The sequence below is a fragment of the Dryobates pubescens genome, chromosome 14 (assembly GCF_014839835.1).
Source record: "Dryobates pubescens isolate bDryPub1 chromosome 14, bDryPub1.pri, whole genome shotgun sequence".
Taxonomy (NCBI): domain Eukaryota; kingdom Metazoa; phylum Chordata; class Aves; order Piciformes; family Picidae; genus Dryobates; species Dryobates pubescens.
Genome location: NC_071625.1, coordinates 4,209,299 through 4,234,120, shown reverse-complemented (window position 1 = coordinate 4,234,120; position 24,822 = coordinate 4,209,299). Strand labels below are relative to the sequence as shown.

General features: G+C 65.4%; 2 protein-coding genes across 3 annotated transcripts; both read right to left on the bottom strand.

The window, feature by feature from the left end:
- Positions 1–1,523: 1,523 nt before the first annotated feature.
- Positions 1,524–10,569, bottom strand: DGAT1 (diacylglycerol O-acyltransferase 1). Of its 2 annotated transcripts, none has more exons than XM_054167490.1 (17): positions 10,397–10,569; positions 8,576–8,663; positions 7,804–7,844; positions 7,019–7,104; positions 6,820–6,872; positions 6,599–6,704; positions 6,345–6,464; positions 6,187–6,258; positions 5,975–6,078; positions 5,472–5,510; positions 5,292–5,333; positions 4,410–4,454; positions 4,180–4,292; positions 3,535–3,600; positions 3,358–3,445; positions 2,709–2,771; positions 1,524–1,686 (listed from the first exon to the last, which is right to left on the bottom strand). In XM_054167490.1, exons 1-17 carry the CDS (start codon positions 10,543–10,545, stop codon positions 1,540–1,542), a joined length of 1,422 nt encoding a protein of 473 aa, XP_054023465.1. In that variant the 5' UTR covers positions 10,546–10,569; the 3' UTR covers positions 1,524–1,539. The 2 variants fall into 2 exon arrangements, with proteins under 2 accessions (XP_054023465.1, XP_054023466.1); XM_054167491.1 differs by having other exon boundaries at positions 6,187–6,255.
- Positions 10,570–11,656: 1,087 nt separating this feature from the next.
- Positions 11,657–20,373, bottom strand: LOC128897812 (cytochrome P450 11B, mitochondrial-like). Its single transcript, XM_054167537.1, has 10 exons — positions 20,156–20,373; positions 18,631–18,786; positions 18,026–18,181; positions 16,868–17,067; positions 15,899–16,105; positions 15,123–15,220; positions 14,408–14,598; positions 13,382–13,460; positions 12,812–13,006; positions 11,657–11,949 (listed from the first exon to the last, which is right to left on the bottom strand). Exons 1-10 carry the CDS (start codon positions 20,371–20,373, stop codon positions 11,836–11,838), a joined length of 1,614 nt encoding a protein of 537 aa, XP_054023512.1. The 3' UTR covers positions 11,657–11,835.
- Positions 20,374–24,822: the final 4,449 nt, after the last annotated feature.

Sequence of the window (24,822 nt, the reverse complement as noted above, 5' to 3'; positions counted from 1 at the left end):
ATCCCCTTCCCACCACCAACCCCCAAGCCAGGAGTGAGCTGCACAAGCCCCTCCCCAAAGCCAGCAGGGTCCCCTCAGGGGTGGAAGGACCAAGGCTGGGAGCAGGCTTGTCAAAAAAACCACAAAAAGCCCCTTTTTAATCACTGGGGTTGGGCAGGAACCCTCTGGGGAGGGTTAAAAAGTGGCTGAGTGAGGACCATGGGCACCACCAGGGGCAGCGCAGGAACCACCCCGGGCACCACCAGGGGCAGCGCAGGAACCACCCCGGGCACCGCCGGGGGCAGCGCAGGAGCCACCCCGGGCACCGCTGGGGGCAGTGCAGGAGCCACCCCGGGCACCACCAGGGGCAGTGCAGGAACCACCCCGGGCACCGCCAGGGGCAGCGCAGGAACCACCCCGGGCACCACCAGGGGCAGCGCAGGAGCCACCCCGGGCATCGCCGGGGGCAGTGCAGGAGCCACCCCGGGCACCGCCGGGGGCAGCGCAGGAACCACCCTGGGCACCGCCAGGGGCAGCGCAGGAACCACCCTGGGCACCGCCGGGGGCAGTGCAGGAGCCACCCCGGGCACCACCAGGGGCAGCGCAGGAACCACCCCGGGCACCGCCAGGGGCAGTGCAGGAAGGACCAGGGGGAACCAAAGGGCACCCAGGGTGGACAGCTGCAGCAGGACCATGGGCATGATGGGAACCACCATGGGCAACTTGGACAGGACCACAGGTACCATGAGAACCACCACGGGCACCTTGGGCAGGATGCTGGACGGCTGGGGGGGGACCACGGGCGGGGGACGGAGCCGAAGCTCCAGGGCAGGGCCGGGAGCCTCCCACCACTGCGCAAGGTGACAGGGCCCAGGCCGCCCCCTTAAAGTGCCTGAAGGCCGAGGAGGCCACTTAAAGCTTGGGGGACAGCCAGAGACCTCGGAGGGCACCTCCCGGCGTCCCCCCTGCCCCCAGGGGCTTGGTGGAGGCCACGTCCAGGTGGAGTCCCACCGGCACCTCCTGGGGGGGGCGGGGGGCAGGGGATATTGCATTGATCCAACATTCGCTTCCCGGCGGGGGGAGGGGGCGGCGGCGGCGCCCGAGCCGCCCGGAGGTCACCGGCGGCAGGGGAGGGGGCAGCGGCGGCGCCCGGGCCGCCCGGAGGTCACCGGCGGCAGGGGAGGGGGCGGCGGCGGCGCCCGGAGGTCACCGGCGGCAGGGGAGGGGGCGGCGGCGGTGCCCGGGCCGCCCGGAGGTCACCGGCGGCAGGGGGAGGGGGCGGCGGCGGCGCCCGGGCCGCCCGGAGGTCACCGGCGGCAGGGGAGGGGGCGGCGGCGGCGGCGCCCGGGCCGCCCGGAGGTCACCGGCGGCAGGGGAGGGGGCGGCGGCGGTGCCCGGGCCGCCCGGAGGTCACCGGCGGCAGGGGGAGGGGGCGGCGGCGGTGCCCGGGCCGCCCGGAGGTCACCGGCGGCAGGGGGAGGGGGCGGCGGCGGCGCCCGGGCCGCCCGGAGGTCACCGGCGGCGGGGGAGGGGGCGGCGGGGGCCACCCCGGGGCCACCCTCATTGGGTGCCCTCATAGTTGAGGACGTAGTAGTCGTGGACGTACATGAGGACGGCGATGGGCTGGCCGATGATCAGCGAGATCCACACCGCCGCGTTGCCGTAGTTGCCCCGCAGGAACCGCGACACCAACCAGGCCAGGGGCACCTGCAGGGGCACGGGGCAGGTGGAGGCACCACAGCCAGACACACAGGCACAGCAAAGCCAGCCCACCCCCCGGGCACCCCACAGCCAAGCCACCGACACGGGCACACCAAAGCCAAACCACCGACAGAGGCACACCGCAGCCAAGCCACTGACACGGGCACACCACAGCCAGCCCACCCCCCAGGCACCCCACAGCCAGCCCACCAACATGGGCACCCCACAGCCAGCCCACTCCCCTGGCACACCATGGCCAGCCCACCCCCCGGGCACCCCACAGCCAAGCCACTGACACGGGCACCCCACAGCCAGCCCACCCCCACGGGCACCCCACAGCCAGCCCACCAACATGGGCACCCCACAGCCAAACCACCGACAGGGGCACCCCACAGCCAGCCCACTCCCCTGGCACACCATGGCCAGCCCACCCCCCGGGCACCCCACAGCCAAGCCACTGACACGGGCACCCCACAGCCAGCCCACCCCCACGGGCACCCCACAGCCAGCCCACCAACATGGGCACCCCACAGCCAAACCACCGACAGGGGCACCCCACAGCCAGCCCACTCCCCTGGCACACCATGGCCAGCCCACCCCCACGGGCACCCCACAGCCAGCCCACCAACATGGGCACCCCACAGCCAAACCACCGACAGAGGCACACCACAGCCAGCCCACCCCCACGGGCACCCCACAGCCAGCCCACCCCCCTGGCACACCATGGCCAGCCCACCCCCACGGGCACACCACAGCCAAGCCACCGACAGAGGCACCCCACAACCAGCCCACCCCCACGGGCACCCCACAGCCAGCCCACCCCCCTGGCACACCATGGCCAGCCCACCCCCACGGGCACACCACAGCCAAGCCACCGACAGAGGCACCCCACAACCAGCCCACCCCCACGGGCACCCCACAGCCAGCCCACCCCCCTGGCACACCACAGCCAGCCCACCCCCCGCGCACACCAAGCCCCCCAGCCCTCTCCCAGTCGCTGTCCCAGCCCATCCCAGCGCTCCCAGTACCTGTGCTGCCATCCCCATGAAGGCCCAGAGCCGGAACATCTTCAGGGGGACACTCACCAGGTACTGGGGGGACACAGAGTCAGGGGGGGCTCAGACTGGGATGGGGGTTCCAGCCCGGGACTAGGTGAGGCAGGAAGGGATGGGGGGCTGCCAAACTGGGAGGGGTCAGGAAGGGTCTGAGGGGGTCAGACTGGGGCAGGGTTTGTGAAATTGGGGGGGGTCAAAGTGGGAACTTGGGAGGTCAGGGAGGGACTGCAGGGCTCAAATGCAACTGGGCAGGGGTCAGACGGGGGGGGTCAAAGTGGGAACTTGGGAGGTCAGGAAGGGACTGCAGGGCTCAAATGCAACTGGGCAGGGGTCAGACTGGGGGGGGGTCAAAGTAGGAACTTGGGAGGTCAGGGAGGGACTGCAGGGCTCAAATGCAACTGGGCAGGGGTCAGACTGGGGGGGGGTCAAAGTAGGAACTTGGGAGGTCAGGAAGGGACTGCAGGGCTCAAATGCAACTGGGCAGGGGTCAGACTGGGGGGGGGGTCAAAGTGGGAACTTGGGAGGTCAGGAAGGGACTGCAGGGCTCAAATGCAACTGGGGGGGTCAGACGGGGAGGGGTCAAAGTGGGACTGGGGGCAGGGTGAAACTGGAAGGCACTGACCTCATGGAAGAAGGCGGAGAGGAGGAACACGGCCGTCTGGGCCAGCCACTTGCTGACCCCCCACTTCAGCAGGGGTTTGTAGAAGTGCCTGAGGAGAAGACCCCCACCCCAATGAGGACCTGTGGTGGTGGTGAGGGGACACCACACATTGTCCCTCTGGTCACCCCCACAACCCACCTGAGGCACCACTTATGGACAGGGATGTTCCAGTTCTGCCAGAAGTAGGTGACGGACTCCGAGTTCCTGAGGGGCAGAGGATGGGGAGAGGGTCCTGGGGGTGCTTCCTGCATCTCCACAGTACCAGGGAAGCCCCCCCAAGATGTCCCAGATTCCACCAGCCTGCAAGGGACCTTCTGGAGAGCTTATCCAACCCCATCCCTGCTCCAGCAGACACCCAGGGCGGAAGTGTCTCCTGGGGGCTGCTCAAGGAGGTCCTGGCCGCCAGCACAGGGCATGGGACAGACCTTTGAGGGCCACAACCTGAACCCAATCTGCTCAGGAGCAGCTTTGAAGCCCAGATTTCCCCACCAGAACATCACAAGATGGAGCTGCAGCTTCCAGCCAACCACCCAACCAACTTCAGAGGCTGCTGGGGACCTCCCTGCGTCCACCCCACAGAGCTCCAAGAACCCTCTCGAGAGCCAGGACCTGAACTGACCTAGAAGCGACCCTCGAGGACCACCACAGGCTCCAGGCCTCCCAGCTACCTCCTTCCTCCCCACGGACCACAATCCTCTGAGCTCCATCCTTCACCCGCCCCCACCCTGCGGTGTGACCTTGGGGTCCCAGCAGAAGGGACAGGAGGCCACCAGGGCCACTCACCACCAGTCCCTGTAGAACTCCCTGTCCCCAAACTGCATCACCTCAGCCACCACGTTGAGGCAGGAGTGGAAGAACCAGTAGAAGAAGATGAGCCAGATGAGGTGGTTGGGGACCTGGGGACAGCAGGAGGGGGACATGGAGGCTGGGAGGGCCACGGTGGGCTGGGAGTCACCAGCCCAAAGGGGGCAGGGGACCACCGGGGGCCAGGCAAAGAAGGGGCAGGGACTCACTGCCAGCTTCAGGAGCCGCTCTATGATCCGGGAATAATCCATGTCCTGGGGAAGGGGGAGGCAGGGTCAGCTGGGACACACCCCCCCAGAATCCCTATGGATCCTCAAACCCCAGAGACCCCCCCACAAATCCCTATGGGTCCCTCCAAACCCCTATGGGTCCCTCCAAAAGCCAGAGACCCCCCCAGCAAATCCCTATGGATCCTCAAACCCCAGAGACCCCCCCCCAAATCCCTATGGGTCCCTCCAAAAGCCAGAGATCCCCCCCGCAAATCCCTATGGGTCCCTCCAAAAGCCAGAGACCCCCCCACAAATCCCCATGGATCCTTAAACCCCTGGGACTCCCTCTGCCAAATCCCTATGGATCCTCAAACCCCAGAGACCCCCCCCCAAATCCCTATGGGTCCCTCCAAACCCCTATGGGTCCCTCCAAAAAGCCAGAGACCCCCCCCCCAAATCCCTATGGATCCTCAAACCCCAGAGACCCCCCCCGCAAATCCCTATGGGTCCCTCCAAAAGCCAGAGACCCCCCCACAAATCCCCATGGATCCTTAAACCCCTGGGACTCCCTCTGCCAAATCCCTATGGATCCTCAAACCCCAGAGACCCCCCCCCAAATCCCTATGGGTCCCTCCAAACCCCTATGGGTCCCTCCAAAAAGCCAGAGACCCCCCCCCCCAAATCCCTATGGATCCTCAAACCCCAGAGACCCCCCCCCCAAATCCCTATGGGTCCCTCCAAAAGCCAGAGACCCCTCCAAATCCTATGGATCCCTAAACATCAAACACCCCCCCCTGCCCCCTCAGATCCCTATGGATCCCTAAATCCTTGGGACCACTGCCCCCCGCCAGGTCCCAGGGACCCTCCACACCCCAGGCTCACCCGGAAGGGCTTCATGGAATTCTGGATCGTGGGCACCATCCACTGCAACACAAAGAGCAGCTGAAGCCCCCCCCAGGCTGGGGAGACCCCTCCCAAATTTGGGACACCTCCACCCCCACCCCCAGTCCCAGTACTTCCAGTACCCCCCTCCCAGTACCCCCCAGTGCCCCCTGCCAGTACCTGCTGGATCAGCCCCACCAGCAGCTGCATCAGGAAGAGCTGGAGGGAAATGGGAGGTGTCAGGGGAGGGGAATAATGACCCCCCCCTCACTTTAGGGAGCTCCCCCCCTCATTTTAAGGACCACAACCCCCCCCCCCCCCCAAATCCCACCACCTTCCCCATCCCCAAACTCCCAACTCACCCCACCCTCACCCCCCCCAAAATCCCCCTCACTCCCCCAGGGCCCCCCAGTTTTAGCACCCCCTCCTCTATTGTAAGGGCCCTCCCTTACAATACCAGCAGCCCCCCCCTCATTTGAAGCACCATCCCCTGCCCCCATCCCCAGACTCCCTCTTCACCACCACCACCATCACATAGACCCCCCCCCCCCCACACCCCCCCTAGCCTTAACCCCTCCAAACTCCCTCTTCACCACCATCACATCGACCCCCCCCACCCCCCCCCAAAACCCCCTCCCGCCCCCCCCCCAGACCCCCCCTCCCCAGTTTAAGCCCTGGCTGACCATCTCCAGGAGCCTCCTGAGCAGGAACCTCTTGCGGACGCGTGGGGAGCGAGGGAAGTTCAGCTCATAGCAGAGGGTTGGGGCAAAGAGGAAGTAGTAAAGGTCTGGAAGGAGGGGAAAGAAAAGGGGAGAGGGGGTGACACAGCTCCCTCACTCAGGAGACCCTCCCCCCCCCCCCCCCAAATCCCCCTGCTGGGGGGGGGGTCACTCACTGCTGTAGGTGAGGTTTGCTGGGTAGGTGACCACCTTCAGCCCCACAGCCCCGTTGGCTTTCTTAGCTCCTGCTGGGAGAGGAAGGTGAAAATGAGACACCACTCCTCCCCCCAACCCCAAAATAAACCCTAGAGGACCCCCCCCTCAAAATTCCTACCTGTTTCTGGGGGAGCTTTCTGTGCCCCCCTCCTTTCCCTGCACCATTTGTTGACATCCCTGAAGGAGAAGAGCTTGAGGAAGATGATGGTGTAGATAGCCAGGGCGAAGACAGCTCCGACTTGTGGGGGACACACAGCGAGAAGGTGAGGGTGGGAGGTGGGCAGAGGTTAAACTGGGAGGCCCCCCCTCACATTTTGAGGTGCTGTGACCTCCCCCCCCCACACACACACACTTTAGGTGTCCCCAACTCACTGGGGGTGATGGAGGTGACGATGAGGACGCTGCCGGCGGGGAAGCAGAGGATGGCCAAGAGGTTGAGGCTGTGAAGGGCAGCCCCCAGCCCCTCTGAAAGGGAGCCCTGGGGAGGGGGAGATGCAATTAAAGGGGGGGGTGGAGGAGCACCCAATAATATTGAGGGGAGGGGGTGCCAACCAGCCCCCCCCTGGAGGCTCAGACTGGAGGGGTGGTCTCACCTCTGCCAAGCGTCTCTCCAAGGCCAGGGCCACCGCGACGAAGACGTTGGCCACTGGGGTGAGGAAGAGGAGGGAAAAGGGAAGGGGGGGGAAGAAGGGGTTAAAAGGGGGAGGGGAGGGGGGTTTGGGGTGCCCCCCCCTCCCAAATCACCCCAGAAGTTCAAGGGGGGGTGGGGGGACACCCATGTGGGTCACTCACCAAGGAGCAAGCAAAGGGAGGGCCAACTGTAGGGGTCCTTGAGGAACAGGGAGATGACCTGGATGGGGTCCACCAAGATCCCGTACCTGGGGGGCAGGGAGGGAGGGAGGGCATCAGGACACCTCAGGACCCCCATGCTGGGGACAAGGACACCCCCAGTGTGCCCCCCAGACCCAACTTAGTGACAGTGACACCCCCAGTGTGCCCCCCCAGACCCAGTTTAGTGACAGTGACACCCCCAGTGTGCCCCCCCAGACCCAACTTAGTGACAGTGACACCCCCAGTGTGCCCCCCCAGACCCAACTTAGTGACAGTGACACCCCCAGTGTGCCCCCCCAGACCCAGTTTAGTGACAGTGACACCCCCAGTGTGCCCCCCCCAGACCCAACTTAGTGACAGTGACACCCCCAGTGTGCCCCCCCAGACCCAACTTAGTGACAGTGACACCCCCAGTGTGCCCCCCCAGACCCAACTTAGTGACAGTGACACCCCCAGTGTGCCCCCCCAGACCCAACTTAGTGACAGTGACACCCCCAGTGTGCCCCCCCCGACCCATATTGGTGACAGTCACACCCCCAATGTCTCCCCTTGCAACAGGGACAGTGACACCCCCAATGTCTTCCCCAGAACAGGGGCAGTGCCACCCTTAGGAACCCCATATGGGGGACAATGCCACCCCCAGTGTCCCCCCCCCAAAGCCCCCGAACAGGGACAGTGGCAGCCCCAAAGTCCTCCCCCAGCCCCCTTCCTGTGCCACATGGGGACACTGTGTGCCCCCCACTCACTTGATGAGGTTCTCCAGGAAGAGCCTGGCGTTGCTCAGGATCTGCCAGGGGGACAAGGGACATTGTTTGGGGAGGGGGCCACCAGCTGCCACCTCCTCAGTGTCCCTCCCACCCCCCCCAGGGGCTGGGGACAAGGCCAGGGGACAATTCTTGCGTCACCTCAGCGCCTGGAGGCTGCACAAGGGTGGTGGCATCTGGTGACTCATGGGGAGGCCACGGGCCAGAAGTGGCCACCTCAGGGGCTGGGAGGGGACACCAGCACCCTTCTCGGGGGCTGGCACCTCCCTGGGGCCTCTGTCACCCACCCACAGCTCTCTGGCCCCATCCTGAGGGTCCCTGGCCCCAAGCTGTGTTCTTCTCCCCATCCTGAGGGGGGGTCTGTGGTGCCCTGGTGGGGGGGTCCCTGTCCCCAACCTGAGGGTCCTTGTCCTCATACTGGGGGTTCTGTGGCTTCTTGAGGAGGGGCTCTGTCCCCACCCTGCATGGGTCTGTGGTGTGCTGAGGGTCCCTGTCACCATACCAGATGTCCCTGACCCCAGCCTGGGGGTGAGGTGGGTCTGTGGTGTGCTGAGGGTCCCTGTCCCCACCCGCGGGGGGCCCTGTGGTGTCCTGAAACTCCCTGTCCCCACCCTGGTGAGGTTGTCCCAGGCTAGAGGTGTCTGTGACCTGCTGGGGGTCCCTGTCCCCACCCTGATGGGGTCTGTCCCCAGCTCAGGGGTGTCTGTGACCTCCTGGGGGTCCCTGTGCCCCCTGCCAGTGCCCCCAGACTCACCAGCATCACCACGCACCAGTTGAGGACCCCCCGGTAGTTGCTGTAGCCACTGGAGGAGCTGAGCAGCGACTCCTGCACCTTGTGGCACCTGAGGGGGAGGGGGGGACACGTTTTGGGGGGGGGTCACCCAGAACCAGAGCCCTGCCCCCCTCCAGTCAACCCAGGACTCCATGCTGGGGACACAAACTGGAAGGAAACTGGGAATGGGGGGGGGTACAGACACGAGGGGAGGGCAAAAAGGGGGGACAGAGCCCCCCCCAGATAGCTGGGGACACAAAGGGGGCAAGGGGGGTCTGGTGAGGTGGGGGACACCCCCCCCAAATATCTGGGGACATCCCCACGGGGAGAGGACAAGAGGGATGCTGGAGGAGGGGGGACAAGGTACGGGCGGGGGGGGCAAGGTGCAGGCAAGGTGTTGGCAGGGCTGGGGGGGTCAAGGTCCAGAGTTCCCCCCCCCCAAGATAAGATAAAGAGGGGCGGGGGGGGGCAGGGATTGATCTTGACCCCCCCACACTACCTGTGGGGGTAGAGGGCTCGTGGGGAGCTCTCAGTGAAGGGGGGGGGGGGGGGACAGCCAGGACCCCCAGGGGAAAGGAGGAACCGGGACCCCCCCCCGGAGAGTCCAGATCAGGGCAGGGGGCACCAAGGGCCAGCCCTCCCCTGCCCGCGGACACCCCCAGGGACCGCGAATTAGCGCTGCAGAGGCAACCAGGGACCCCCCCGGGGACAGAAGAGACCTAAGGACCCCCTGAGGGACCGCAAATGATAGTAGGGGAGACCCCGGGACCCTGAATGAGGGCGGGGGGGACCCAGAGACCTCCCCAGGGACAGAGGGGACCCGGAGGCCGCGAATTAGAAGGGGGGGAAGGGACACCTGGGGACCTGTTTCGTCCCCCCTCCCCCCGCACCCTGCCCCAGCAAGGGCCCCGCCCGGTGTCGCAAGAGGAACCGGGAGCGGCGGGTCCGGGACGGGGCGGGGGGGGACGGGAACGGGGACGAAGGTCCCGGGGACACGGGGGCGGGGGGGGAGCGGAGGGAGGGGGAACAATAACGGGAGGGGGGAGGGCACCGGGACTCCGGGGGGTCACCGAGGGGACACCGGGGGGGGTCATCGGTAGCTCCGGATGATCCCAGGACTTGGCGGAGCACCGGGAAGTGGCGACGGGGCGGGAGTAGCGGGGAGCCCAGGACCACCGGGAACAGGGGGAGCAGCAGGACACCGGGATGGAGAAGCCCAGGATTACAGGGAGGGAGGGCACCGGGACCACCGGGAACGGGGGAAGGGAGAAGCACCAGGACTACCGGGATCCAGAAGCCCAGGGCTGCCCGGGGTGAGGGGGCCAGCGGGAGCACGGGGCGGGGGCGTCAAGGGGAGCCCAGGAGTAGCGGAGACAAGGGCGGCTCACCGGGACCCCAGGGACAGGCGGGCAACAGGACCACCGCGGATAACGGGTTGGGGGGGGGGGGGGGCCCCGAGGCCCTCAGGACGGCAGGTCACCGGGACCACCAGGGACAAGGGAGCACTTCGGGAGCCCCGGACCACCGAGGACCAGGAGCCTTGGGTGTACCGGGAACAGGAGGCGAGGAGCAGCGGGAGGCGCGGGGCACCGGGAACCAGGAACCCGGGAGCACCGAGAGGGGGACACGGCGGGGACAGCCCGCCCGGTGCGTCGCCGGGAGCCCAGGGCTACCGGGGCCAAGCGGAGGTCACCGGGACCCGAGGGACAAGGGGGAGCCAGGACCCCAAGACCCCCGGGATGCGGGGAGGCGCGGGGCGGCGGGGGGTCACCGCTTCACATTCTGCCCTCCCGGTGCCGTTACCTGAAGTCCCCATCGGGCTCCTCTCCGCTGTCTCCCTGGCCAGCCCCGGGGCTCTGCCGCGTTCCCCCCGCTCCCCGCCGCTTCCTCGTCCCCACCGGCGCAGTTCCCGCCGCCGCTGCCGCAGCAGCAGCAGCTCCGCGTTCGCCCATTGCTGGGCCTCGGCCCTTCCCGGCCGCCGTAGAGTCGCCCCCCGCGCGCCCCGCCGGCCCCTTTGTAACCTTGGCAACGGCCCCACCCCCTCCGCCGCCGCCCCAGCTGACCAATAGGATGCGGTGACTACAGCCCCCGGCAGCCTCTACGGCGCCCCCGAGGCAGCCTTTCTGCCGGCTGCTGATGGGCGTGGCAAGAGACCAATGGGGTGAGGGAGAACGGGGAGAGCAGGCGGCCAATGGGGATGGGGGGCGGGACCGGGCTGGGTGACAGGGGGCGTGGCCAGCGTGCAGGCGCTTTGCCGGTGGAGAAGGGACGCGGGGGGGACAGAGCATCAGAGAGGGGACAGAGAGGATAGGGTGGGGTAGAGGGGGGATAGAGGGGGGGATGGGAGGGATAGAGGCGGGGATAGAGGGGATATGAGGAGTAAAGGGGTTAAAGAGAAGATCTAGGGGTATAGAAAGGGTATAGGAGGACACAGTATAGGGATGATATAGGGAGCAGAGGGGAGATAAAGAGAGGTATAGAGGGGTTATGGGGGAGTACAGGGCGGTATAAAGGGGGTATGGACGGAAAATAGGGGTGTATGGGGGTAGAGACAAGATACTGGGGAGGTATAAGCGGTACAGGGAGGGTATGGGAGGCATGGGGGTGGGTATGGGGTGCTATAGGGAGGTAAACAGCGGATGTGGGGAGGGGGTGTGCCCAGCCCCGGTGGCAGCAGGCTGCTGGAGCTGGGGAGCACCCAGGACTGGAAGGATACCGGGAGGGATGCACAGGACTGGGATGCACTGCTGTGGGTGTCAGGATGGGGGTGCAACAACCTGCCATGGGTCCTGGTGTTGAGGTCCCACCACCCCTGTTCCAGGGGTCCCACCACTCTGCCATGGGTGCCAGCTGGGTTGGGTGCCACCACCTTCCCACAGATGCTGGCATCAGCAGCACCATCAGTGTCACCATCACCACCATCACCCCCGGGCTCTCCACCCCAGGGATGGGTGGGGTCTTTGTCCAGCCCCCTCCCCCCATTTTTGGGCTGTCCCATCCCACCATGGCTAGTTGTCCCCTGTCCCCACCCCAGTGCCATCCACCACTGCACCTATGAGAAGACTTTATTGAGGATCTGGAGTCCCATCAACCCCTGGGACAGCTCATTTGCATGCCACCACCCACCAACCTTCGGGGCCATGAGGACAATGAGGCCTTGCCTCATCACCACGTCCCCTGCATGAAGGGGACCTCGGAGTGGGGTGGCAGTGGGGTGAGGACACACGTTGGGGACCTTCTGGTCAGTCAAGGGCACGCAAGGTAAGCAGAGGAGGCTTCTCTGGCATCAGGATGAAGCGGAAGACAGTGGGAATGTCCTCGGTGGACACGGCCTCCACCGTGAAGTTGCGCAAGACCTGGGGGGAACCAAGACATTGGGTCAGGCCAAAGCTGAGTCAGGCCAAGGTTGGCTCAAGCCAACACATCATGGGGTCAAGCCAAGGTTGGGGCAAGACAGTGGGTGAAGCCAATATTGGGTGAAACAAAAGGTTGGGTCAAGACAAGAAGTTGAATGAAGCCAAGATGCTGCTGGGTGAAGCCAAGGTTGGGTGAAACCAAGACATTGGGTCAAGCCAAGGTTGGATCAAACCAAGACATTGGGTCAAGCCAAGGTTGGCTCAAACCAAGACACTGGGTCAAGCCAAGGTTGGATCAAACCAAGACATTGGGTCAAGCCAAGGTTGGCTCAAACCAAGACACTGGGTCAAGCCAAGGTTGGATCAAACCAAGACATTGGGTCAAGCCAAGGTTGGCTGAAGGTGATGTTGAGTCAACCCAAGACATTGGGTCAAGCCCAGGTTGGTCTAGCCAAGACTTTGTGTCAAGGTGATGCTGGGTGAAACCAAGGTTGGGTCGAGCCAAGGTGGTGTGTGAAGCCAAGGTGGGGTCTAAGCAAGGTTGGGGCAAGCCAACACATCATTTGGTCAAGCCAAGATTGGGTCAAGCCAAGGTTGGGTTGAAGCAGTGGTGGCTTGAATGAAAGATGGGTCAAGCCAACAGATCACTGGGTCAAGCCAGGGTTGGGTCAAGCCAGGGTTGGGTCAAGCCAGGGTTGGGTCATCCCCAGCCTCTGGATGTCACCGTGACGGTGTTTGAACCCGGCCCGGCCACAGCCGCTCCCAGGTCCTCCCTTTCCCATTTTTGGGCTGTGGTGCTGCTGATGCTGGTGGTGGTGGTGATGCTGGTGGTGGTGGTGATGCTGGTGGTCCCCTCACTCACGTGCCCCAGGAAGAGCATCATCTCCACCTCAGCCAGGCGCCGGCCGATGCACTGCCGGGCGCCGAAGCCGAAGGCCACGGCCCTGAAGCTGCTGCTGGCCTCCTTCAGAAGCCAGCGCTTGGGGTCGTAGTGCTGGGGGTTGGAGAAGACCTCAGGGCTGCGGCCCAGGGCATAAAGAGCCACCTGGCACAGGGTCTGGGGGGGGAACAATGACCAGTGGTCATCAGTTGCCACCAGAAGCCACCAAAGGCTACCAGTAACCACTAGTTGCCATCAGAAGTCCCCAGTAGCCACCAGTAGCCACCAGAAGCCACCAAAAGCTACCAGCAGCCCCCAGTACTCCCCAGAAGCCCCCAGTTGCCATCAGAAGCCACTTAGTAGCCACCAGTTGCCTCCCCAGTCCTGCATCCCCCAGCACCCCCAGACCCTGCTGTTTCCCAGCCCCCCCCAGCGCTCCCAGTTATCTCCAGTCCCTCCCAGTCTTCTCCATCCCCAGACCCCAGCGCCTCCCAGTGCCCCCACTCCTCCCCATCCCCCCCCAGTCCGCACCCCAGTGCTCCCAGTGCTCACCCCTGCTGGCACGTGGTAGTTGTGCAGCACCACGTCGGTGGCCGGGTAGCGCTGGACGGTGATGCCCACCGGGTACAGCCTGGGGGCGTCCCAGTGTCCTCCCAGTGTCCTCCCAGCGTCCTCCCAGTGCTCCCAGCGCCCTCCCAGTGCTCCCAGCAGCACCGGCGCCTCCCAGCTCCCCTCACAAACGCCCCCAGCTCCCTTTAGTGCTTCCCAGGTACCACCCTCCCACCACCCCCCAAACCCCCCAGTCCTCCCCAGACCCTTCCACTCCCCACCCCCAGTGCTCCCAGTAACCCCAGTGCCTCCCAGTCCCCCATCCCAGTGCTCCCACTCCCCACCCCCAGTGCTCCTAGTTCCCCTTACTGCTTCCCAGACACACCCCTAATCCTCCCAGCCCCTCCTAATCCTTACACACTCCCCTCCCGGTGCTCCCAGTATCCCCAGCACCTCCCAGTTCCCCTCTCAAAGGCTCCCAGTCTCCCATCCCAGTGCCCCCAGTAACACCAGAGCCTCCCAGTCCTCCTCCCAAACGCCCCCAGTCCGCCCTCCCGGCGCTCCCACGTTCCCCTTACTGCCTGCCAGTTACACCCCTAATCCTCCCAGTCCCCCCTCCCAGTGCTCCCAGTATCCCCAGCTCCTCCCAGTCCCTCTAATCCCTCCGCTCTCCGCTCCCAGTCACCCCACTCCCTCCCAGTGCCCAACCCAGTCCTGCCCAGCCTCCCAGTCCTCCCCAGTGCCTCCCAGTGCCCCCTCAACCCCTCCCGACGCCTCCCAGTCCCACCCAGTGCCTCCCCAACCCCTCCCAATGCCTCCCAGTCCTGCCCAGACCCCCACCCCTGCCTTCCAGTCCCTCCCAGTCCCTCCCAGTCCCTCCCCAACCCCTCCCAATGCCTCCCAGTCCTGCCCAGACCCCCACCCCTGCCTTCCAGTCCCTCCCAGTCCCACCCAGTGCCTCCCCAACCCCTCCCACCGCCTCCCAGTCCCGCCCAGCCCCCCGCTCCCAGTGCCCCCCAGTGCCCCCACCGCAGGGTCTCTTTGATGGCAGCTCTCAGCAGCGGCAGCTCCCCCAGCAGCTCCGGGAGGGGCCGGGGCTTGGGGGGGGGTCCCGGCACCCCCTCTTTCTGGGGCCCCCCCAGCAGCTCCTCGCGCAGCTCGCGCTGCACCCCCGGGTTCCGCCCCAGCTCCAGCAGCGTGAAAAGCAGCGGCACCGCCGTCTGGGGGGGCGCACAATTAGGGACCCCCCCAGGAACCCCTGGAGTGACGCCCCACCCCCCCAAAATCCCAACTCAAACCGCCCCCCCATGCCCCAAGGGGACCCTCTCTTCTGACCCCTTTCGCCCCCCTATTTTTGTCCCCCCATTTTTCACTCCTCCCACGCCCCCCCCCCCCCATTTTTACTGCCCCCTGATGCTGGGACCCCCACCCACCCCATTTTTCCTCCCCACCATCCCCCTCCCGCAACCCAACAGGACCCTCCTTCTCCCCCCATTTTTACCCCTCCCCCCTGCTCCTCCCCACTTCAGCTCCCCATTTTTATCCTCTCAGGGGCCCCCCACTTCCCCCTCGCCCTTTTTCATCCCCCCAGTGACCCCCCCAAAGCCCCACCCCCGCCTCGTTCCCCCTCCCGAACCCCCGAGGGGACCCTCCCTTTACCCTCCCTTTTTTCCCCTTCTCCCCCTATCCCCCCCCCCGTTTTCACCCCCCAGCTCCCCTCCACTTTGCCCCCCGACTCACTCACCGTGTCCACCCCCCCCGCGGTGAATTCCGTGACGTTGGCTTTGACCGAGCCCAGGGGCAGCTGCCCCTGCAGCAGCAGCTCCCCCAGCAACCCCCCCGCTTTCCCGCCCCCCCAAATCGCCCCCCCATGACGACCCCAACATTTATTAGGGAGGGGATCTTGGGGTTGCCCCCCCCCCAGTTCTAACCCTTCCCCCCCCTTCTGTGCCAGCTCCCGGCAGATCCTCTGGATGCTGTTGTCAGCTGAGGGGGGGGGGGGGGCAAAAAAAAAGAGGAGGGGTGTAAAATTAGGGGGGGGGGGGGGAATAACACCAAGACCCTCCCCCAGTAAACTTTGGGGTTGCCCCCCCCCCATATGATTGGGAGTGGGAAGGGGAGGGTGGTAGAAAGTGAGGTGGGGGTCCCCAGAATTGATCCCCCCACCCCCAATGTCCACTCTGAGGGGTGGAAGTGGGGGGCCCAAGGCGGGGGTCATTGGGGGGGGGTCCCAAGGAGGGGGTCTTTGGGGGGGGGGATCTCAAGGGAAGGGTGTTGGGGGAGGGGTCTTTGGGTGGGGGGTGTCCTAAGAGTAGAAACCTTTTGTTTGGGGTAGGGGGTCCCATAATATATTTATGGGTGGGGGGTCCCATGTTGTATTTAAGGGGGGGGAGGGGGGGGATGCCTGTGTTTCCCACAGCTTGGCTATACCCTGGGGGAGGGGTGTGGGGGTCGTAGCTCTTAATTTGAGGGGGGGTCCCCGCTGATGTTTGCCTGCCCCCCTCCCGCCCCAAGAATTACCGTGCTGGAAGATGACGTCCCAGGCCGCCAGGTGGTCCCTCCAGAGGGGGGGGTTGATGCGCCGGAGAAGGGAGGGGGGTACAAAAAGCAGGGGCAGGGTCGTGCTCAGCATCGTTTCCAGCGCTGCCAGGAACTTCTCGGCCCCCCCCGCCGTGAGACCCCCCCCCAGTAAGCCCAGGCGCTCCCCATACAGGGCGTAGGTGCTGGCTAGAGGGGTCAAGGGGGGGACAATTAGTACCACCCCCCTCCCCTAAATCGTTCCAACTTCACCGCCCCTCCACCCCCCCAAATAATCTTCTTGACCTCCCCCCGGCAAGCGCGTCCTGGGGTCCCTTGTGTGCCCCCACTCCCCCTATAATGGGTCCTGAGGGGCAGTCCCGCTGTGTGTCCCCCCCCAAATGCGTCGTGGGGGGTCCCATTTTGTGTCCCCCACCCCCAAGCTGGAGTCTTGAGGCTCCCAGTGTCCTCCCTCCTTGTCCCTTGAGGTCCTGGGTGGAGGTCCCATTGTCATCCCCCCACCCTGGTGTCCTGGCTGTCCGCAGCGTCCCCTCCCCGGTGTCCTCTGGGAGCCCCGGGTGAGGGTCCCCCTGTCCTTCCCAATGTCATCCAAGGTCCTAAGTGTCCCCAGTGTCACCCCCAGTGCCCCCTGAGGTTCCGGGTTGGGTGTCTTGGGTGATGGTCTCCGTGCCACCCCTCCTTGTCCCATGGGGTCCCCAGGTCACCCCCAAAGTGCTTTGAGATCCTGAGTGTCCCCATCCTGTCCCCTGAGGTCCTGAATGTCCCCGCGTCACCCCCAGTGTCCCCTGAGGTGCTGGGTGGAGGGTCCCGGGTGAGGGTCCCCCGGGTCACCTCCTTTCCCACCCTCGGTCCCATTTTCCCCCTCCCCAGTGCTGGATTGGGGTCGGGCTGGTGCCCCCGGAGCCCAGGTCCCCACCAGCGGCGCCCCACAGCGGTGTCCCCAGGTGTCACCTTCCAGCGTGAAGCGGAAGATGAGGGGGTGCAGGTCGAGGGTGAGGGCCCCGCCGGGGCTGCGCTCCAGGCGGCGCCGCAGCCCCCTGACGAAGTCCTGCGCCACCACGTCCAGCAGCCAGGCGAAGTGGCGGCCGGCGGCCGGGCTCAGCAGCGCCGGGTTCAGCGCCAGGCGGTCACTGCGCCAGGCGGGACCGTTCCTGCCACCGGGGCCACCGGGGGTCACCGCGCAGTCACCGCCGTGACACACAGCGACCGCCGCCGCGAGCGTGCAGTGAGCACACAGTGACCACAGAGTGCCCATAGCGCGGCCACACTGACCACAGAGCGGCCAGACACTGACCACAGAATGCTCGCAGAGACCATGTCCCCCACAGTGCTCCCACACCTCCCCCATGGTGCCCCCAAACCCTCTCCTCCATGGTGCCCACACATCGTGCCCAGAGTGGCCCTCAACCACCCCAGACCCCACCCAAGCTGTTCCTCAATCCTGTCCCTGGTGCCCCCCAACCATCTCCCCCGTGGTGCCCCAGATCCTGTCCCTGGTGCCCCCCAACCATCTCCCCCATGGTGCCCCAGATCCTGTCCCTGGTGCCCCCCAACCATCTCCCCCGTGGTGCCCCAGATCCTGTCCCTGGTGCCCCCCAACCATCTCCCCCATGGTGCCCCAGATCCTGTCCCTGGTGCCCCCCAACCATCTCCCCCGTGGTGCCCCAGATCCTGTCCCTGGTGCCCCCCAACCATCTCCCCCGTGGTGCCCCAGATCCTGTCCCTGGTGCCCCCCAACCATCTCCCCCGTGGTGCCCCAGATCCTGTCCCTGGTGCCCCCCAACCATCTCCCCCATGGTGCCCCAGATCCTGTCCCTGGTGCCCCCCAACCATCTCCTCCATGGTGCCCCAGATCCTGTCCCTGGTGCCCCCCAACCATCTCCCCCATGGTGCCCCAGATCCTGTCCCTGATGCCCCCCAACCATCGCCCCCGTGGTGCCCCAGATCCTGTCCGTGATGCCCCCCAACCATCTCCCCCGTGGTGCCCCAGATCCTGTCTGTGATGCCCCCCAACCGTCTCCTCTGCGGCATCCCCCAGCCAACCTCTCCCCGGTGCCCCAGGTGGTGCCCAGGGTGCCCCCAGCCCGGGGGGCCCCGGTGGCGACTCACAGCAGGAAGAGGCCCTTCTGGTGGTTCCTGAGCTGCCGGTGCGTGCTCCAGGCCTCGATGCCCATGCGGCGCGGGAAGGTGCCCTCCGCCCTGAAGAGCTGGGCCGCGTCGCGCGGCAGCAGGACGTTCACGCACTCGTAGGAGCCCACCCGGTCCCTGCCCGGGCAACCAGCGGTCAGCCGCCGCCCGCCCCGCCCGCGGCCTCTGCCACCCCGGCCCCACCAGGGCGGGACGGGCTCGACCGCGTGCCGAGCCGCTTCCACCCCGCGGGGCTGGCGCCGGGGCGGCCCAGCCGAGGGGTCTGCCGCCCTGCGGGGCGCGAGCGTGGGACGGGGACGCCCAGCAGAGAGGTTCAGCCGCCCTGGAGGGGTGCTGGAACCTCCTGAGCTGGCATGGGCACCACGGGGACCACCCAGCCAAGGGGTCCTGCCGCCGTGCAGGGCGTGAAGGTGGGATGGGGACCACCAAACTGAGGGGTCCTGCCGCCGTGAGGGTGCTGGAACCTCCGGAGGTGGGACCTCCTCCACGGGGACCACACAACCAAGGGGATCCTACCCCCCAACACTCCCACCCCCTCCCGATGTGCCCCCCACCCTAACCCCAACCTGTAGATGGGTCCCAGCTTCTGGAAGGTCTTCTCCATGTGGTGATGGAAGTGCTGGAAGCCTCCGTCCCTCCAGAGCCGGTAGAGGTTGAGCCACCGGTTGGCTCCATCCCTTGGAATGGCCTCGTAGGGCTTCACCCCCCCACTGAGGGACCTTCTGGTGGGGTGGGGTGGACACAGCACCCCCCTGAGCCCCTCAGCTCTGCCCCACAACCGGCCCCACGCTCCCATGGCTGCTGTCTGCCTGCCCCACGGTTGGTGGGACCCCATTTGGACGTGGCCAAGGCCAAGGCCAAGGGGATGTGGCCACCACACGTCAGCATCCCGGGGGGGGGGGGGGGGTATGTGTGTGTGTTTGGGGACTTGAGGGGCACCTCTGGGGGGGCACAGGGAGGGAAGATGTGGGGCAGGTGTGGGGCTGGATATGGGGCAATCTAGGGTTGGGTGTGGGGTTGGATATGGGGTGGGACAGATGTGGGGCAGGATAGGGGGTGAGTGTAGGGCTAGATATGGGGGGGGCAGGTGTTGGGCTGGATGTGGGGCTGGGTTTGGGGTGGTGGTGGGGCTGGATGTGGGGTGATGTGGGGCTGGTATTTGGCTGAATGTGAGGTGATCAAGGGCTGCATGTGGGGCTGGTGTGGGACTGGATGTGGGACTGGATGTGGGCTGGTGTGGGGCAGGTGTTGGGCTGGGTGTGGGGTGATCTAGGGCTGGGTGTAGGGCTGCATATGGGGTGGATGTGGGGCTGGCCATGGGATAGGAACCGTGGGGCCCAGCCCCACCAGAGGAACTCAGCCCCACACATCCAACTCATAGAACCCAGCCCCACAGATCCAGCCCCACATATTCGGCCCCAGAGCCACCCAGGAGCCAGCCCCACACACCCAGCCCCACACACTGGTGGGGGGGAGGGGGCTGGGGCGTTTCACACCCCCCCCCTCCCAGCTCCGTTCCGTGGGCAGCGTTAAAAATAGTTTGGGGTCGGGGGGGGTCAGGGCCAGGAAGCTATTCCGGGGGTGGACGACCCTGAGGGGGTCCTGCTCGTGCTGGGGGGGCACCCCATGAGGGGGGACGAGGAGGGGGTGGGCGGGGGAATGGTGTGGGGTGCCGTAGGGCTGGATGTGGGCAGATGCGGGGCGCAGGGACAAGACATGGGGCTGCTGTAGGGGCTGGATATGGGGCTGGATATGGGGCTGGATATGGGGCTGGAGTGGAGCAGATGTGAGGCAAATACAGGGCAAATGTGTAGAGATGTGGGGTGGGAGTGGGGCAGATACAGGGCAGATAGGGAGAGATATAGGGCAGGAGCAGGGCTGGTTATGGGGCAGGTATGGGGCTATATATGGGCAGATGTGGGGCTGGATATGAGACTGGGGTGGGGCTGGTGTGGGGCAGCAGAGCCATAAGACTGAGGGGTCCCAGGCGATCCATCGGTCCCATGGGTGGTCCCAAGTCCCTGTGGGTCACTGTGGGTGATCCATGGAGGGTCCTGCCCGACTCTGCCCCATCCCCTCCCTGTCCCCCACCGTCCCCTCTGTGTCCCCTCCGTGTCCCCCATGTCTCTGGTATCTCTGGGGTCCCCACATCCCCCGTGATGCCCCCACACCCCCAGGGCATCCCCTTGTCCCCAGGACATCCCCTTGTCCCTGGTGTCCCCATGACGGCTCCGCACCCCCAGGACATCCCCTTCTGCCCGTGATGTGCCCACGTCCCCGGTGCTCCCGTGAGCGAGCGAGCTCTCCATGCCGTCCCCACACCCCCATGACACCCCCATGACACCCCCATGTCCCCGGTGTCCCCTTGCTGTCCTCACACCCCCATGACACCCCTATGTCCCCTTGCTGTCCCCGCACCCCCATGACGTCCCCTTGTCCCCTTGCTGTCCCCGCACCCCCAAGACACCCCCTTGTCCCCGCTGTGCCCTTGCTGTCCCCGCACCCCCAAGACACCCCCATGACGTCCCCTTGTCCCCTTGCTGTCCCCGCACCCCCAAGACACCCCTTTGTCCCCGGTGTCCCCTTGCTGTCCCCGCACCCCCAAGACACCCCCATGACACCCCGCTGTCCCCTTGCTGTCCCCGCACCCCCAAGACACCCCCTTGTCCCCTTGCGGTCCCCGCACCCCCAAGACACCCCCTTGCCCCCGCTGTCCCCTTGCTGTCCCCGCACCCCCAAGACACCCCTTTGTCCCCTTGCTGTCCCCGCACCCCCAAGACACCCCCTTGTCCCCGCTGTCCCCTTGCTGTCCCCGCCCCCCCAAGACACCCCCATGACAGCCCCATGTCCCCTTGCTGTCCCCGCCCCCCCAAGACACCCCGTTGTCCCGGTGTCCCCTTGCTGTCCCCGCACCCCCAAGACACCCCCATGTCCCCTTGTCCCCTTGCTGTCCCCGCCCCCTCAAGACACCCCCTTGTCCCCTTGTCCCCTTGCTGTCCCCGCCCCCCCCAGACACCCCGTTGTCCCCGCCGCCCGCGCCGTGCGCAGCCCGGGGCGCCGCGGTGTGGCCGCGCTGTCGGCACTCAGACGGGCTGCGGTTCGTCCCTTTATTGGGGGCTGTGCGGCGCGGCCGGGGCCTTGGTTTGTGCTTTTTTTTTTTTATCTTCTCCAAAACCTCCACAAAAAAGGTTTGCTTTTTTTTTTTCGGGGGGGAGGGGGGAGGAGGGGGCTGGGGGCCACCAAGAAGCCACTTCAGGGCCACCACGGGTCACTTGGAGGCCGCCAGAAGCCACTCGAGGGGCCGCCAGAAGCCACTTTTTGGGCTCATCTCCAAGCCCCTGGTACAAGTTGGAGGTTGAAGCTTCTACAGTTCTGCTACCTGAATCTGGGGGGAGGGGGAGGGGAGGGTTTGAGGGGTCTGGGGGTGGTCAGTGGGGTCAGAGGGTGGGGGAGGGTCAGTGGGGCCAAGGTGGGAAGGTCAGAAAGGTGGTGGGACCCCATCCGGTCGTCACCACCATCGCCGTCGTCGGGTTGGCGAGACCCCACCATGAGACCTGCCCGTGGAAGGGGCGTGGGGAGGGGGACACCGGGATGGTGGTGACGAGGTGTGGGGGGGGAGGGGGACAAGGAGATAGTGGTGACGAGGGGAGATGGGGGGGAAGGGACCCGCCAAGGTGTGGGGGGTGAGTGCTGGCGGTGCTGCAGTGGTGCTAATGTGGGTGCAGCTTGCAGCATCTGGAACATCTGCAGTGGTGCATGGGGTGGGTGGGGGTGCTGCAGTGTCTGCAGTGGGTGCAGGGGCGCTGATGTGGGTGCAGCTTGCAGTGGGGGTGGGGGGTGCTGCAGAGGGTGCAGTGAGTTCTGTGGGGGATGTGATGGGTGCAGTGCCTGCAGTGGGTGCTGCAGTGCCCACAGTTTGCAGTGTCTGCAGTGGGTGCTGCACTGCCTGCAGTGGGTGCAGTTTGCAGCAGCTAGAATACGTGCAGTGGTGGAAGTGGTAGGTGAAGTGGGTGCTGCAGTGCCCCCAGTTTGCAGGGTCTGCAGCAGGTGCTGCAATGGGAGCAGGCTTGCTCTGGGTTCAATCTGCAGCATGTGGAGCATATGCAGTGGGTGCTGTGCTTACAGTGGGTGCAGTGCTTGCAATGTGCTCAGGGTGCAGTGAGTGCTGTGGGTGCAGCATTTATTGCATTTGCAGAGTGTGTGGGTGCAGCAGCTGCAGTGCCTGGAGCAGATGCAGTGGGTGCAGTGCCTGCAGTGTGCTCAATGTATTCAGTGTGCAGTGGCTGCAGCAGCTGCCATGCTTGGGGTGCTGTGTGCTTGGGGTGCAGCATGTGCAGTGCTTGCAGTCCGACAGTGTGCTCAAGGTGCAGTGGATGCAGTGTTTGTTTGCACAGCCTGCAGTGCTTGCAGTGTGCTCAGTGCAGTGGCTCCAGGGGGGGCTGGTAGACAGTGGCTGCAGGGTTTGCATGGTGTGCAGTGAGTTCTATTTGCAGTGCTTGCAGCATGCAGTGCACAGTTGGCTGCAGGGGTTTGGCACGTAGTGGGTGCAGTGCTTGGAGCATCTGCAGTGCACAACTTGCAGGGCCTGCAGAGTCTGGGCCTGCAGTGTGTGTAGTGTCTGCTCTGTTTGCAGTGTGCAATGTTCAGTGTGCTCAGCATGCAGCAGCTGCAGTGTGCTCAGGATGCAGTGCCTGCAGAGTGTGCAATTTGAAGTGGGTACAGCACGCACAGTGCAGTGGCTGCAGGGGTTTGGCACGCAGTGGCTGCAGGGTTTGCAGTGGCTGCAGGTTTCTGAGGTGCAGTGCTGGCAGCATACACAGTGCCCAGCTGCAGCGTGCTCGGGCTGCAGTGGGTGCAGTGATAGGTGCAGGCTCTGCAGTGGGTGCTAGGGGTGCACTTTGTTCAGTGCTTGCAGTGGTGTGTGCAGTGCATGTGGAGAGCATGCCTGAGGGGTGTGCTTTGTGTGTGCAGTGTGTCCAGTGCACGCATTCTGCCTGTGCAGTGCGAGGATGGCACGGGTGCTGCACCTCTGCAGCGTGTGCAGGGGTGTGCAGTGCATGGCTTGGGTGTGCAGTGTGTGAGCAGTGCATGGGTTGTGCATGCAGTGTGTGTCATGCGTGGGTTGGGTGTGCAGTGCACGGGTGGTGTGTGCAGGGTGTGTGCAGTGCGTGTGCAGTGCATGGGTGGTGTGTGCAGTGTGTGTGCAGTGCATGGGTTGCACATGCAGGGTGTGTGCAGGGTGTGTGCAGTGTGTGTGCAGTGCATGGGTGGTGTGTGCAGTGTGTGTGCAGTGCATGGGTTGCACATGCAGGGTGTGTGCAGGGTGTGTGCAGTGCACGGGTTGCGCGTGCAGGGGGTGTGCAGTGGGTGCATGCCGTGGGTGCTTCATGTGTGTAATAAGCACATGGGGTGCTAACCCCAGTGTGACACGGGTGTGACATGGGTGTGACACGGGTGGGGTCTGCAGCAGGTGTGTGACGTGGCCTGGGGCCGTGATGGGTGATGTGTGTCTGCAGCAGCGTGTGACGCGGGTGTGACGCGGGTGTGAGGCGGGTGTGAGGCGGGTGTGACGCGGGTGTGACGCGGGTGTGACGCGGGTGTGACGCGGGTGTGAGGCGCTTGGGGTCTATGACCCGCGTGACACCGTCTGGCCCTGTGTCATGTGTGTGACACGTGTGACAGCTGGGCCCGTGGCGTGTGTGCGCCAGCTCCTGGGTCTGGGCCGTGTGCCACGCTCGGTGTCTGCAGGCCGCACGCGTGCAGCGTGGCCGCCCCGCCCCCCACACGCGCGTCCCCTCCGACGGCGCCGCTCCCGGCCCAGCCGCGGCCGAGCCTTGTCTGGGTCGCATCCACCCGTGTCCGAAGCGTGTCCGTGCGTGCCCTACGCGTGCCCAAGCTGCCCCAGGCCTGCGCACAGCGTGCCCGAGGCAGCTCCACCTGTGGCCGAGGCCTGTCCGCGTCTCTGGTGCGGCTCCACACGCCCAGCACGTGTCCCAGGTGTGTCCAAGGTGCCTCCACACGTGTCCAACACATCTTCAACGCATGTTCCGTGCGTGTCCAAGGCGTGTGAGTGTGTCTGAGTGCCACACGTGTCCGACGCATGTCCAAGGCATGTTCACGCGGCCAACGCACGTCCAAGGTGCCCAACGCGTGTCCAAGGAGTGTCCCAGGTGCCTGAGACATGTCCCAGGTGCCTCCACATGTGTCCCACACATCTTCAGTGTACGTTCCAGGCATGTCCGAGGCATGGTGATGTGTCTGAGGTGTGTCCAATGCGTGTCCAAGGTATGTCGACACATCCAAGAGATGTCTAAGATACTCAGGACTTGCCCAGGATGTCTCCTTCGTGTGTCTGAGACATGTCCACACACGCTGGATGCATGTTCCATGCCCATTGATGTGTCCACTCGTGTCCAACACATCTCCAAGACGTGTCCAATGCATGTCCAAGGTGCGGCCACACGTGTTGGAGACACCTCCAAGGCTTGTTGAGATGTCCAAGGCACCTCCACACACACCCAAGACACCCGAGACTGCTGCGTAGCTGAGATGTGTCCACACGTGTTCCATGCATGACTGAGGCATGTTGACGTGGCTGAGATGTGTCCACACGTGTTCCATGCGTGTCTGAGGCATGTTGATGTGGCTGAGATGTGTCCACACGTGTCCAACGCGTGTCTGAGGCGTGTTGATGTGGCTGAGATGTGTCCACACGTGTCCAACGCATGTCTGAGGCATGTTGATGTGGCTGAGATGGG

Bases quoted from the DNA above. Each gene is read 5' to 3' on its own strand.
- DGAT1 (XM_054167490.1), bottom strand. From the start codon at position 10,545: ATGGGCGAACGCGGAGCTGCTGCTGCTGCGGCAGCGGCGGCGGGAACT. The intron at 3,601-4,179 runs GTGAGTGGCCCT...TCTGCCCCTCAG, and splicing joins GAGTTCTACAGGGACTGGTG to GAACTCGGAGTCCGTCACCT. The intron at 2,772-3,357 runs GTCAGTGCCTTC...GTGTCCCCCCAG, and splicing joins TCTCCGCCTTCTTCCATGAG to TACCTGGTGAGTGTCCCCCT.
- LOC128897812 (XM_054167537.1), bottom strand. From the start codon at position 20,373: ATGGAGAGCTCGCTCGCTCACGGGAGCACCGGGGACGTGGGCACATCA. The intron at 18,182-18,630 runs GTTGGGGTTAGG...TTGCCCGGGCAG, and splicing joins AAGCTGGGACCCATCTACAG to GGACCGGGTGGGCTCCTACG. The intron at 14,599-15,122 runs GTGAGTGAGTCG...GCGCCCCCCCAG, and splicing joins CCGCGGGGGGGGTGGACACG to ACGGCGGTGCCGCTGCTTTT.